Raw genomic sequence first — 15,351 nt, 5'->3', positions numbered from 1 at the left:
CTTCTTTATCCATTCTTCTGTTGAGGGGCATCGTGGCTCTTTCCACAGTTTGTCTATTGTGGACATTGGTGCTATGAACATGGTGCAGGTGTCCCGGCATTTCACTACAGTATCTTTGGGGTAAATCCCCAGTAGTGCAATTGCTGAATCATAGGGTAGTTCTATTTTTAACTTCTTGAGGAACCTCTACACTGTTTTCCAGAGTGGTTGCACCAGTTCACATTCCCACCAAGAGTGCAAGAGGGTTCCCCCTTGTCCACATCCTCTCCAACATTTGTTGTTTCCTGTCTTGTTAACTTTCGCCATTCTCACTGGTGTGAGGTGGTATCTCATTGTGGTTTTGATTTGTATTTCCCTGGTGGCAAGTGATGCAGAGCATTTTCTCATGTGCTTGTTGGCTATGTCTATGTCTTCCTCCGTGAGATTTCTCTTCATGTCTTTTGCCCATTTCATGATTGGATTGTTTGTTTCTTGGGTGTTGAGTTTAAGAAGTTCTTTATAGATCTTGGATACCAGCCCTTTCTCTCGTACATCATTTGCAAATATCCTCTCCCATTCTGTAGGTTGTCTTTGAGTTTTGTTGACTGTATCCTTTGCTGTGCAGAAGCTTTTTATCTTAAGTCCTAGCCCTTTATCTGATAGGTCATTTGTAACTATCTTCTCCCATTCTGTAGGTTGTTTTTTTAGTTTGTTGACTGTTTCTTTCCGTGCAGAAGCTTTTTATCCTGATAAGTCACAGTAGTTCATTTTTGCCTTCATGGATGTATCTTGCAAGAAGTTGCTGTGGCCAAGTTCAAAAAGGGTGTTGCCTGTGTTCTCCTCTAGGATTTTGATGGATTCCTGTCTCACATTAGCGCTCTCAACCATTTTGAGTTTATCTTTATGTAAGAGAATGGTCCAGGTTCATTCTTCTGCACGATGGCTGTCCAGTTTTCCCAACACCATTTTACTGTCCTTATCCCAGGGGATAATTGTTCCTGCTTTGTTGAAGATGAGTTGACCATAGAGTTGAGGGCCCATTTCTGAGTTCTCTATTCTGTTCCATTGATCTATGTGTCTTTTTTTGTGCCTGTACCATACTGTCTTGATGATCACAGCTTTGAAATACAGCTTGAAGTCCAGCATTGTGATACCTCCACGTTGGATTTCTTTCTTTCCAGTATTCCCCTGGCTATTCGGGGTCTTTTCCGATTCCACACAAATCTGAAGATGATTTGCTCCAACTCTCTGAAGAAAGTCCATGGTATTTTGATAGGGATTGCATTGAACATGTAAATTGCCCTGGGTAGCATAGACATTTTCAAAATATTTATTTTTTCCAATCCATGAGCATGGAATATTTTTCCGTCTCTTTATCTCTTCCTCAATTTCTTTCAGAAGTTTTCTGTAGTTTTTAGGGTATAGATCCTTGACCTCTTTGGTTAGGTTTATTCCTAGCTATCTTATGCTTTTGGGTGCAATTGTGAATGGGATTGACTCCTTAATTTCTCTTTCTTCAGTCTCATTTTTTATATAGTAATACCACTGATTTCTGTGCATTGATTTTGTATTCTGCCACATTGCCGAATTGCTGTATGAATTCTAGCAATCTTGGGGTGGAGACTTTTGGGTTTTCTACATACAGTATCATGTCATCTGTGAAGAGGGAGAGTTTGACTTTTTCTTTGCCAATTTGAATGCCTTTTATTTCTTTTTGTTGTCTGATTGCTGAGGCAGAATCAGTCTTCTTTTTCTTTCTTCTTCTTTCTTCTTTCTTCTTTTTTCTTCATTCTAGTACTATATTGAATAGCCGTGGTGAGAGTGGACATCCTGTTGTGTTCCTGATCTTAGGAGAAAGCCTCTCAGTGTTTCCTCATTGAGAATGATATTTGCTGTGGGCTCTTCATAAATGGCTTTTAAGATATAGAGGAATGTTCCTCTATCCCTTTGAAGAGTTTTGATCAGGAATGGATGCTGTATTTTGTCCAGTGCTTTCCTCTGCATCTATTGACAGGATCATATGGTTCTTGTTTTTTCTCTTGTTGATATGATCAATCACATTGATTGCTTTAGGAGTGTTGAACCAGCCTTGCATCCCGGGGATAAATCCTACTTGGTCATGGTGAAAAATCTTCTTAATGTACTGTTGGATCCTATTGGCTAGTATCTTGGTGAGAATTTTCACATCTGTGTTCATCAGGGATATTGGTCTATAATTCTCCTTTTTGGTGAGGTCTTTGTCTGGTTTTGGAATTAAGGTGATGTTGTTCTCATAGAACGAGTTTGGAAGTATTCCATCCCTTTCTATCTTTCAGAACAGCTTTAGTAGGATAGGTATTGTTTCTTCTTTAAACATTTGATAGAATTCCCCTGGAAAGCCATCTGGCCCTGGACTTTGTGTCTTGGGAGGTTTTTGATGACTGCTTCAGTTTCCTTGTTGGTCATTGGCCTGTTCAAGCTTTCTTTTCTTCCTGTTCCAGTTTTGGTAATTTGTGGTTTTCCAGAAATGCATCCATTTCTTCTGGGTTGCCTAATTTGGCATATAGCTGCTCATAATACGTTTTTTTTTTTTTTTTTAAAGATTGTATTTATTTATTCATGAGAGACACACACACAGAGGCAGAGACACAGGCAGAAGGAGCAGGCTCCATGCAGGGAGCCCTATGTGGGACTCGATCTGGTGACTTCAGGATCATGCCCTGAGTTGAAGGCAGGGGCTAAACCGCTGAGCCACTCAGGCTTCCTAATCATAATACGTTTTAAAAATCATTTGTATATCCTTGTTATTGGTTGTGATCGCTCCTCTTTCATTCATAATTTTATTGAGTCCTTTTTCTTTTTAAGAAGACTGGTTAGGGGTTTATCTCTCTTATTAATTCTTTCTGAGAACCAAATCCTGGTTTTGTTGATCTGTTCTACAGTTCTTCTGGTCTCTATTTCATTGAGTTCTGCTTGAATCTATATTAACTATCTTCTTCTGCTTGGTGTAGGCTTTACGTTGCTGGTCTTTCTACAGTTCCCTTAGGTGTGAGGTTAGCTTGTATATTTGAGGTTTTTCCAATGTTTTGAGGGATGCTTGTATTATGATGTATTTCCCTCTCAGGACTGCTTTGCTGTATCCCAAAGATTTTGAACAATTGTATCTCCATTCTCATTAGTTTCCATGAATCTTTTTAATTCTCCTCTAATTTCCTGGCTGACCCATTTGTCTTTTGTATGATGTTCTTTAACCTCCCTGTGTTTGAGTTTCTTCCAGATTTCTTCTTGTGATTTAGTTCTAGTTTCAAAGCATTGTGGTCTGAAAATATGCAGGGGACAATCCCAATCTTTTTGTATTGGTTGAGACCTGATTTGTGATAGGAGACCGTATGTGGTGTAGTCTGGAGAAAGTTCCATGTGAACTTGAGAAGAATGTGTAGTCAGTTACGTTCAGATGGAAAGTTATATATATACATATATATATATATATATATATATATATCTGTGAAATCTATTTGGTCTAGTATATCAATTAAAGCCCTTGTTTCTTTGATGATGTTCTGCTTAGAATATCTGTCATTTGCTGAAAGTGCTGTGTTGAAGTCTACTACTATTAGTGTATTATTATCTAAGTATGTCTTTACTTTGGTTATTAATTGATTGATATGCTTGGAAGCTCTCACATTAGGGGCATAAATATTCATGATTGTTAGGTCTTCCTTTTGGATAGACCCTTTAAGTCTGATATAGTGTGCTTCTTCATCTCTTATTACAGTGTTTGGTATAAACTTTATCTGATATGAGGATTGCTACCCAGCTTTCCTTTGAGGACTATTTGAATGGTAAATATTTCTGTACCACTTCATTTTCAGGCTGTAGGTGTCCTTAGGTCTAACATGAGTCTCTTGTAGACAGCAAATAGATGGGTCCTGCTTTTTTATCCAGTCTGATACCCTGTGTCTTTTGATGGGATCACGTTCAGAGTAACTATTGAAAGATATGAATTTAGTGTCATCATATTACCTATGCAGTTCCTGTTTTTGTGAATTGTTTTTTTTGGGCTCCCTCTTTCTTTTACAGAGTCCCCCGTAATATTTCTTGCAGAGCTGGTTTGGTAGTCACAAATTCTTTCAGTTTCTGCCTATCCTAGAAGCTCTTTCTCTCTCCTTCTATTGTGAATGAGAGTCTTGCTGGATAGAGTATTCTTGGCTGCATGTTTGTCTCATCTGTTATCCTGTATAGATCATGCCAGCCCTTTCTGGCCTGCCAGGTCTCTGTGGAGAGGTCTGCTGTTGATCTGATATTTCTTGCCATATAAGTTCAGAATTTCTTGTCACAAGCTGCTTTAAGAATTTTCTCTTTATTTTTGAATTTTGCAAGTTTCGCTATTAAATGACAAGGTGTTGAACGATTTTTATTGATTTTTGGGGAGTCCTCTCTATCTCTTGGATCTCAATGCCTGTTTCCTTCCCCAGATTTGGGACGTTTTCAGCTATTGTTTGTTCAAATATAGTTTGTGGTCCTCTCTCTCAGCCTCTTCTGGAATCCCAGTTAGATGTATATTCTTCCTTCTCAGGCTATCATTTATTTCCCTAAGCCTTTTCTTGTGGGCTCTTAATTGTTTCTCTCTTTTTTCCTCAGCTTCCTTCCTTACCATCAACTTGTCTTCTATGTTGCTCACTCTCTTTCACCTCATTAACCCTAGCAGTTAGAACATACAGTTTGGACTGCATCTCATTTAATCTCTTTTTAATTTTGGCATGTTTATATCTGAATTCTGCAATAACGAAGTGTCTAGATTCCTTTATGCCTTTTTCCAGAGCCACCAGTAGCTTTATAATTGTTTCTGAATTGGCTTTCTGACATGGTATTGAAATCTGCATTTTGTAACTCTGTGGCAGAGTGTATTGTTTCGGTTCTTTTTTTTGTGGTGAATTCTTCCTTCTAGTCATTTTATCCAGTGCAGGGTGGCTGTATGAGCAGGTTGAGTCAAAAATATAAACCATGACTTAAGTAAAATCCATCCTAGATGACTCTGAAGTGATCAGAGAGAAGAAAATAAAAGAAAAAGAACAGAACAAAATAAAAGAACCACTAAAGTGAAAAAAGGAATTTTAAAACAATGTGGTAAAAATAAAAAGCCAAAACCAAAAACAAAGAAAAAAGGAACAGAAAAAAAAAAAGGTAAAGAAAAGAGAAAAAAAAAGAAAGGCAAGAGGGGATGGTAGTAGTGAGGAAGTAGTAGGAGAGGAAGAATGCAGTCTACCTGAGGGGTCCTATGAGGTGATCTTCTTGATTCTGAGTGTGTTTTGTTCTGTATGTTAGAAGATTCTCAGTCCCAAATTTATATAAACCAGCAATACTTATAGAAACTCCAACATTGAACACTAAAACATAAAGAAGATAAAAGAAGGGGGCAGAATGGGAATGAAGAGAGAATATAATCTCACAGAATGAACCACACAGTGTTCCACTTGGTTCTGGGTATATGTTGGTCATGTTTTAGAAGTGCTAATTTCCACCAGTGTAAAAAACAAGGCGAGGTAGAAAAGACAAAAACACAAAACAACCCGTATCTTGTATGTCTACCAAAATTAAATTGAATACGTTGAAGGGAATCCTGAGGTGAAAAATATGTTCAAGACATGTAATTATAGAAATTTGAAGGCGGGATCCCTGGGTGGCGCAGCGGTTTGGCGCCTGCCTTTGGCCCAGGGCGCGATCCTGGAGACCCGGGATCGAATCCCACATCAGGCTCCCGGTGCATGGAGCCTGCTTCTCCCTCTGCCTGTGTCTCTGCCTCTCTCTCTCTCTCTCTCTCTCTCTCTGTGACTATCATAAATAAATAAAAAAAATTTAAAAAAATTAAAAAAAAAAAGAAATTTGAAGGCAAAAATGAAAAAAACTTAAAAATAAGTTGATGAAATTCTATAGTTAGGTGGGAAAAGAGAAAAAAGCATTGGAAAATTTTAGTATGATATAAAAATGAGTCGTAATGGAAAAAGAAAAAAGAAAAAAAAAAGGACTCTCTAGTTCTATATACTATTTTTCTTCTGTCGAGGAACTTTTCCAATGCTGTTTGTTGAGTAAACTTGCTTTCACCTTTACTTCCAGCAGTTCTTTTGGGGTTAGGGTCTGCTGTGCTGATTTCCAGGTGTTTGTGCCTGGTTGGAGATGTCCTGCCTCCTGCTGGGTGCAGGGCTCAGTAAGAGCTATTTATCTTGTGAGGCCTTTGTTCCCTAGAGGCTTGGCCTCTCACAGCCACAACGTGAAACAAAGAGGAGCAACAACAATGGCGACAGCCAGATTTCCAGCTCTGGAGTTGGCTCCTAGCAAGTAACTAATGGCAGCTCTCAGTCTGCACTGGGCTAGATGCTTTCGAGGCCAGTGCGGGTGTGCTGATCTGCACCACTTGGGGGTGCTCAGCGGCAGGAGAGTTCTCCCTGTCTTGTGCCCTCCCTGATTCCGCTTGTCCCAGGGGGAGCGCAGGATTGTGGGCTTTGTCCCCTTGGGCACCCTGGGATCCGGGGCCCTGTTCTGCTGGACTCGGTGGTCCTGGGGGCCGCCTCTCCTGAAGGGAATAGGGCACAAACACCGGTGCCAGCCTCTTGGGTACAGGCAGCTCCGGAGCAGCCCGTAACCTACTGGCTTCTCCCAAATGCCCCGAAGGTTGAGTCACTCTTGGGCTTAACTGGTGTCAGACTGCAGTTTGGGGTGCGCTTTCCCCCAGGTGCCCCTCCTCTTAAAGTGACTCCGGAATTCTCTAGGTTTCACTGCCCCTCCGGCGATTCTGCCCGATTTCCCTGCTAAGCACTTTTCCATCAGGGAAAACTGCGCAGATTTTTAAAGTTCCCACTTCTCCAGGGCTGTTCTTTCTGTTGTGCGAGAAACAGAAAGATTGCGAATCCGAGAAACCACCAAGGAGCTGACACCGATGCAAGTACATGAGGGTTTATTTACAAGCTCAAGCTTGGGTCCAAGTATACTCCATACAGCAGAGCAGGGACTTGGACCCCGAAGTGGGTTACAGCTGGGTTTTTTTATGGGCTGGTCTAGGGGATCTTCAGAAGGAGTGGAGGAATTTTTTCCATTCCAATATGGGGGAAAGGGTGGGAGAGTTTCTTAAGATCCGATACGGCATTCTCTGCCGAGGGCATTCTGAGCTTTATTGTCTTTCTGATATGGGATTCCCTGCCTAGGACAATCTGCAGTTTTTCCTGTAAAGTCCAGCTCTTATTCCCAGGGACCTAAGATGGCTGTGCTTGTGCTAATGCTAAACTTGAGGTGGAATGGCCTTAATTTTTCTGGGCCTCCACACTTTCCTGCCCCAGAGGCTTTTGCAGCTCTGCTCTAGTCTTGCTAAGTCACAGTTCCCTTACCCCACTTCATTCTTTTTTATTTTTTTGCCCCTTCCTCCCTTGTTAGAAGTGAAAACTTTTCTTTGGAACATTCTGGCTGTTCTCTCGTTAAATCTCAGGTTGAATTTGTAGGTGGTCAGGATGCTTTGAAAATTATCTATGTGGGACACCTGGGTGGTTCAGCAGTTGAACATCTGCCTTTGGCTCAGAGCATGATCCTAGAGCCTCAGGATCGAGTCCCGCATCGGGCTCCCTGCATGGAACCTGCCTCTCGCTCTGCCTATGTCTCTGCCTCTCTCTGTGTCTCTCATGAATAAATAAAATCTTTAAAGAAAAGAAAAAGAAAATTATCAATGTAAGTTTGTGAGGCCAGATGAGTTGAGGACCCCTACTCTTTTGCCATCTTGCCCCTCCTCTCTCCTGCTTTATTTCTGATTTTATTTAAATTTTTCTCTTTTTTCTTCATTTAGCTAAAGGTTTGCTAAATTTTTTTATCTTTTAAAAAACAGCTTAGTTTTAAAAAACAGTTTGAACTTTGCATTTGTTTTTCTGGTCTCTGATCTTTGTTGCTTTCCTTCAGCAGTTTGGGTGTAGTTTCTTTTTTTTTTTTTCTAGTTCCGAGGTATATATAGTTAAGCTTTTTACTTGAGATCTTTCTTTTTGCTTAATGTTAGCATTTATCACTATAAAATGCCTTCTTAGACCTACTTTTGCTGTATCCTGTAAGTTTTGATGCATTATGTTTCCATTTTAATTTTATTTCAAGGTATTTATTTCACTTTTGATTTATTCTTTGAGACTCACTGATTATCAAGGCATTTGTTAATTTCCACATATTTGCAAATTTTCCAGTTTTCCTCATGTTACTGATTTCTAGAATATTTCATATGTGCTTTTGAAGCCATGTATTCTGCTGCTGTTGGATGGAGTATTCTGTATATATCTGTTAGGTCCATTTGGTTTACAGTATAATTAAAGTCCAGTATTTCCTTACTAATTTCTGTGTGGTTTATATATCCATTGTTCAACGTGAGGTATTGAATTCTTCACTGTACTCACATTGTGTTGTCTGTTTCTCCCTTGAGATTTGTTAATATTTGCTTAATATGTGTTGCCTGTACATACACTTAAAATTGTTATGCTTTCTCAATGAATTGGCCCCTTTACATAAGGATCTTTTTTTCCATGTGATTACAGTTTTGTGTTTAAACTCTTATTTTGTTTAATATAAATATAGCTACCCCTGCTGTCTTCCGGTTTCCATTTGCATGGAGTATTTTTTTCCATCACTTCACTTTGAGCCTATCTGTGTCCTTAAAGCTATAATGAAACTCTTGTAGGTTTATATAGTTCACTCTTGTGGATTCATATAGTTGAGTCTTGTTTTCTTTCTTTTTTCTTTGATCTACCCAGCTATGTTCTCTGCCCTTTGATTGGAGAATTTAACATTGTTACATTTAGAGTATTATTGATAGACTATTGATGTATTCCATAGATTATTTACAAACAAATGCCATTTTATTAGTTATTTTCTGGCTGTTTATGTTTCCCTTGTTCCTTTCTTCCTGCCTCTTTTGTGAATTGATTTTTCTGTAGTAGTATGCTTTGATCTCTTTCTCTTCATGTTTTGTGAAGCTACTGTAGATTTTTGCTTTGTTATTTTGAGGCTTACATGGACCATCTTATGTATAGTGTCTGCTTTATGCTGCTGACATCTTTTATTGCATACAAAAACTTATTTACTCTTTTTACTCTCTCCCTGTTTCTGTTTTTGTTGTCACAACTTATCTCTTTTTATATTGTGCATTCATGAACCAATTAGTATAGCTATAGTCATTTTCAAAACCCATGTCCTGTAACCTTTATATTAGAGGTAAGTGGCTAACACGTCACCATTTTACAGTATACTTGTGTTTACCAATTTTATATATTTTCATATGTTTTTATGTTACTCAGTATCATCCTTTCATTTCAGCTTGAAGAGGTCCTTTCACCATTTCCTGTAAAGCAAGTTTAGTGGTGATGAAGTGTCTTAGCTTTGATTTATCTATGAAAGTCTGTCTCCATTTCTAACGGATAATGTTGCCAGGTAGGATATCTTTGGTTAGCAGTGTTTACCTTTCAGCACTTGATATCATCCCACTCTTGCTTGGTCTGTAAGGTTTCTTTTGGGAAGTCTGCTCTTGGCCTTCCCCGATAAGTGACAAGGTGTTTTCTGTTGCTGCTTTCAAGATTCTGTCTTTGTCTTTGATTTTTGACAGTTTTATTATGTGTCTTGCAGAGGATTTCTTTAAGTTGATTTTGTTTGGTGACCTATAAGCTTCATGAACTTGAATATCAAATCACTCCCCACATTTGGGGACTTCTCAGCCATTATTTCTTTAAGTAAACTTTTTAACACCTTCTCAAACCTCTTATCTCCTTCTGGAACTCTAGTAATTTGGAAAACATCTAGATAGCATTTTTTTTCCTATCGTTTTTGTTGTTATTGTTATCCTCTGAGTGGATAATTTCAGAGTTCCTTTTAACTCACAGATTCTTTTTTCTGTTTGATCCATTCTGATATTAATGCTATTTCATTCTTCTTTCCAAAGAATTTATTGTATTCTTTAGCTCCAGAATATGTTTGGCTTTTTTTTTTTTTTTTTTTAAATGATTTCTCTCTGTCTCTCTCGTTAAACTTGAAATTTTGTGGGTTTTTTGTTGTTGTTGTTGAATTATCTTTGTGTTTTCTTGTAGGTAATTGAGTTTCTTTTTAAATAACTTTTTTGAATTCTTTATTAGGTAAATCATAGGTATCCACTTCTTTGGAATTGGGTACTGAATGATTATTGTGATCCTTTGGTGCAATTGTGCTTTCTTGATGTTCCTTGCAGTTTTGTTGCTTCTTTGCATTTGAGGTAGCAGTCACCTCCCACAGTCTCTACTAAACTGCCTTTGGGAGAGAAGTACCTTCTGTCAAACCTAGGAATTCTGAGGCTTTCTCAGGCCATTTGTGGATGTATATGCTCCATACTTATTCTTTCTTATACAGAATTCTTAACCGTGCCTAACTTTTGGAGTCTACATTGCTAAAGGCTGGGGTGCTGACTGTCCTTCTTTTGCTTTCCTTGAGGTGGCCATAAAGCTCCAGTATTTTTTCTCTGTTGCCCTCATGTTTGGGCTGGCTTTCTGTGCTTTCTCACTAGCCATCTGGTAAAGCTCACTCTTGCCACTACTGTAAGGAGCATATACAAGGAGCTGGACACAGGGTGAGGGTGAGTGTAGATGAGGTGTGCCAATGAGCCATTTAGTGGGATCTGTGGCTGAAGTGTCCCCAGTGGTTCATGGGTGAGCTCTTGATGGAGTTTGTGATGCAGTAAGTATGATCCATCCTCTTTGAGTGCTGAGTACTATTGGCTGCCCTTTTCCAGCCTTTTTCTACCCCGTTACACAGTTCACAATTCAGTACTCTCGATGGGTTAAGAGAAAAATGAGCTTCTTTGGCAGTGTTGCTTGTAGTGGGGGAAATTGAGTGTTTTCTCACTTGCTCTCTGTTTCCCCAGCAGGAGACATCATAGGCCCAAAAAATCTTTCTTGGCCCTAAGCTGTGCTGGGGCCAAGTCAAGTCAGACTATTGTTTTTATCTTCTCTGGTGCATCCAATCTCTTTTTTCTTTTGCTCCAGTGGTGTTTTGGAACTTCTTTTCTGGAAACCTGGATTTACACAGAGGTCTCTTGTCTGAAGGTGTGATTGTTTAAGACAGTTTTTTCTAGGGGTCCTCAGGCTGTGACTGGGAGGGGCTGGAGCCAGTTGATGAACCAATACAGAGTCCACAGCCAGGGTTGAACTTGTATGGCTGTTACCTGATGCATGGGTAAGTGAACTTCTTGGCATATGGTGCTAGATCCCAAAGCTTCCACAAAGGCACTTTTGTCTGTGGTTAAATGCTGACTTATTGTTCAGGATTGGGGGCACCAATGGTGTATGTCTTCTTCTTCAGCCAAAATACTGATGTCACTCTTGCTTTAGTGTTGAGCTCCTTTGTTTTTAAGGTGTATTAAGTCAGATTTAGGGTTGCAGCTGGTCATGAGGTCTGGTCTGGGTAGACTGAACATAATTCCATTGTTCTGTTGTATCTTTCCATTTGCTCACTTGCCTGTGTGTGTGTGTTCTAAATATTTATTCATTCATTCATTCATTCATTCATGAGAGAGAGAGATTGGCAGAGACACAGGCAGAGGGAGAAGCATGGTCCCTATAGGGACCCTGATATAGGACTCGGTCCCAGGACCCTGGGATCATGACCTGAGCCAAAGGCAGATGTTCAGCCACTGAGCCACCCAGGTGCTATCCCCACCTTATTTATTTTTTAAAATAAAATAAAACTGATATGGTGCCCAGTAATTTTCTAGATAGACAAAAACAGCAAGAGGTAATACTCTGTAGGAAAAGAATAGGTGAAATAAAAGGAAAGAAGGACCACTTTGGGAATATGAAAGAATTGAGGGAATTCATGAAGTTTTCTCATATTTTTCATTTGGAAAATGTTTATTTTTAATTTTTAATTTAATTTTTTTTCCCCTGGAAGGGAGAAGTGCCTGATTTTGCCCCAGTGTGCTTGCTTGGTTGCTTTTTACCATTTTAACATTAGATCTCACTTGTTTAAATAATTTTTTTAATTCAAGTATAATTAACATACAGTATTATATTCGTTTCAAATGTATAATATAATGATACAACAGTTGTATACACTACTTGGTACTCATCCTGTTAAGTGTACTCTTGATCCCTTTATCTCTTTCACTGGTTTCACCTGGAAAACAGTTCCCTTTAATTTTCCTTCATCTTCCTGAAGGAACAGTACACATTGCATTTCTATTGTGGATGATTGCTGTATTAAAAGTATTTTCTTAGGGCAGCTGGGTGGCTCAGAGGTTTAACGCCTGCCTTCAGCCCAGGGCATGATCCTGGAGTCCCAGGATCAAGTCCCACATCAGGCTCTCTGCATGGAGCCTGCTTCTCCCTGTTTGAGTCTCTCTCTCTCTCTCTCTCTCTCTCTCTCTTTCTCTTTCTTTTTCTCTCTCTCTGTGTCTCTCATGAATAAACAAAATCTTTAAAAAATAAATAAAAGTATTTTCTTGAGATATATTGGACAAATGGAGTAAAAGGGTATTTTTATTACATGTGTTACAGTCTTCATTTTACTGATGTATCAGATAAATTTATTACATAGCTCATTAGTAGTTTCCGAGTTTCCTCTGCCCTTCCCCACCTTGTACGTGCACAGTCTCTCTCTCTTAAATAAAAAATCTTAAAAAAAAAATACATACCTGTACCTTTTGTTATAAATTTGAAGCTATGATATCCTCTGTGTATGATATTTGAAAGTTGTAATTATTTGTACTAGAGTGTACAATTAAAGTAGAAATTTTAAACTGAAGATAATATGTCTGATAGGTATATATATATCTTTCAAGCTAATAAGATAATGATACTTAAGTCCTAATTTATACATGTAGACATTTTGCATTTGGCATGTTAACTTTGAGTCCTTATTAATTTCAGTTATCATTTGTGAGTGGCTAATTCATAAGACCTTGCCTGTAATTAATTAAGGTTTTTAAATTACAGTTAACATTTTTAGTTAGTATTGATAGAAATTCTTATGTAATTTTTAAGTTTGGCTTTTTGGTAATTAGACTGCATTCTGTTATTTGGTTGGTAAGTTATTTACAATTTGTAAGGAAGGCAGGTCTATATAGTCAAAACATCTCCTTCTTAACTCCTGATTTTCACTCATTTGCCATTTCTGGAGAAAACCAGTGTTACTTTTATTGTCTCTTAAGTTATTATTATTATTTTTAAAGATTTTATTTATTTATGAGAAACACACACACACACACACACACACACACACACAGAGGCAGAGACATAGGTAGAGGGAGAAGCAGGCTCCATGTAGGCAGCCCGATGTGGGACTCAGTCCCGGGTCTCCAGGATCATGCCCTGGGCCAAAGGCAGCGCTAAACCACTGAGCCACCCGGGCTGCCCTGTTGTCTCTTAGAGTTATAATGTGGGTTTGTTTTTTTTTTGTTGTTTGTTTGTTTGTTTTGTTGGGATGATTTTCGAAACAAAGTATTTTAAAATTGAATTTTTAATGAATGTCTTTGAAATAGTTGAGACATTGAAGAACAGAATTAGCATGGTAAAAATTTTGGAAATGTAAATTTTAAAAGTATAAACTATGATATGTGGAAATGGCAGAAATAACATACAAGGCCTTTCTGCCTGTGCCATGTTCTCACCCATCTGGTAAGTGTTACTGTTATGGCTAGATCTGATTAGAAACTGAGCAGTGTGTTGCTGCTGCTGATTGTCAGTTACCCATTTGAAATACTTTTCTATTTATATATAAATACATATAATTTTGCTATTTTTCAGAGGTATTAGTTAAAAGATGTCTTAACAAGAATGTTACAAGGAATCCTTTTACACCTTGGGTAATTAAAGTTTTTACTGTGACAAGTTGGCTTTGGGGCTGTGGTTGATATCCAGGGGGAATGTATATCTATATATTGACCATCAGAGAAGAATGCTCATCTTAGATATATTTGTTTTTTTGTTAGCCTAGCATTTTCCTCCTAAGGAACCTCTTTTGTCTTTGAGAAGAAGGAAAAAGATTGGGCTTAGTATTATCATAGAGCAATTTTTAAGCACTCTTTTACTACCAGTTTTGTTTTGTTTTCTAAAAGTGTAATTTCTTTGTCAGTGATAGGGATCTTTTAAATTTAGATTGGGGTGTAAATATTTCATCTTATCTGCCCAAGAGCACTCATAATTTATGGCAGTCTGTCATTGTGCTGCCCATTATGGTAGCCTCTAGTCGCATGTGGCTTTTAAAATGGAAATTAATTTAAATTTCAAGTGCTCAATAGTTACATGTGGTTAGTGGCTATTGCATTGGACAGCAAAGATAGAATATCTCCATCATTGTTGAAAGGTTTGTTATACAGCCTTGGCTTTAGTATATGTAATTAAGGTTTGGTAGCCTGGGTTGCTTAAAATTACCCTTACCCTGAAATCACTTCTTAATTTGCAAGGTTTTGTGGTTTTATAAAAACTGAGTAACTCAGGTTCAGATTACCCAGTTGGATATTAACTCTGTCTCTTCTGATATTTCTTTAAAGGTATTTCTTTAGTTATTTCTTGGTGATCATATTTCTGTTGATTTTACTTTTCTTATTAGCACATATGCCTGAAAAATATGCTTTGTTCCATTTATCTTACAAAGGACAAAAGATATTATTTGTTGTCCCTTGTGTCTCAGGAAGCGAGAGGCTATTATGAACAGACTGGGGTTGGTCCATTGCCTGTTGTTCTGTTCAACGGAATGCCCTTTGAAAAGGAACAGTTAGATCCTGATGAGTTGGAAACCATCACAATGCACAAAATCCTGGAGACCACAACCTTCTTCCAAAGAGCAGTGTACTTGGTGAGTGGTAATTCAAGGCTGATTTTGAAAGCGAATGGTTTTGCTTATGTTTTTGTAATCTCTGTAGTAAGCCATAACATTCTTTAAGTATTATTAGTTTTTATACATCAGTTGTAATATATATGTTAAAAATATATTATATATATATTTGCACATATACAGATATAATGAAAATATTCACAAGACTTTGTGAATTCTATTTGAAATAGCTAAGTTTATTGTTGTCAAGATTAAGTGTTTATTTAAAAAATTCTAAAGAACTTAGCATTTCCAATAGTCATTTGTTCTATTTGTAGGGGATTTTGACTTAGGAAAGGCTCACACATATATATATGTGTGTATATATACTTGTGTATATACAGTTATTGTTGAGATATAATTCACATGCCATAAAATTCAGTCTTTGAAGTGGACAATTCAGTGTATTTAGTGTGTACACAGAATTTATGCAACTATAACCTCTGTGAAATCTTAGAACATCATCATCACCCCCCAAAGGCCAACACCCTGTAGCATTCACTCTGCATTTGCCTCTACCCTAAACCCTAGCAACTTCAAATC

At 38.0% G+C, this 15,351-nt stretch overlaps 1 protein-coding gene across 6 annotated transcripts in view; it reads left to right on the top strand.

Moving 5' to 3' along the window:
* Nucleotides 1-15,351, top strand: part of UGGT1 (UDP-glucose glycoprotein glucosyltransferase 1) — a 123,096-nt gene that overhangs the window by 47,799 nt on the left and 59,946 nt on the right. For all 6 annotated transcript variants that reach the window (XR_012013038.1, XM_072788689.1, XM_072788688.1 and 3 more), the window contains one exon: nt 14,626-14,790. Coding sequence is in view for 5 of the 6 variants with exons in the window: in XM_072788689.1 (XP_072644790.1) it covers nt 14,626-14,790 (165 nt within the window). In the remaining variant the exon portion in view is untranslated. The remainder of the gene's footprint in view (nt 1-14,625; nt 14,791-15,351) is intronic.

This window comes from Canis lupus, chromosome 20 (genome assembly GCF_048164855.1).
Source record: "Canis lupus baileyi chromosome 20, mCanLup2.hap1, whole genome shotgun sequence".
NCBI classification, from domain to species: domain Eukaryota; kingdom Metazoa; phylum Chordata; class Mammalia; order Carnivora; family Canidae; genus Canis; species Canis lupus.
Note: the sequence above shows the minus strand (reverse complement) of the source record. Positions and strands in the feature narration are given on the sequence as shown.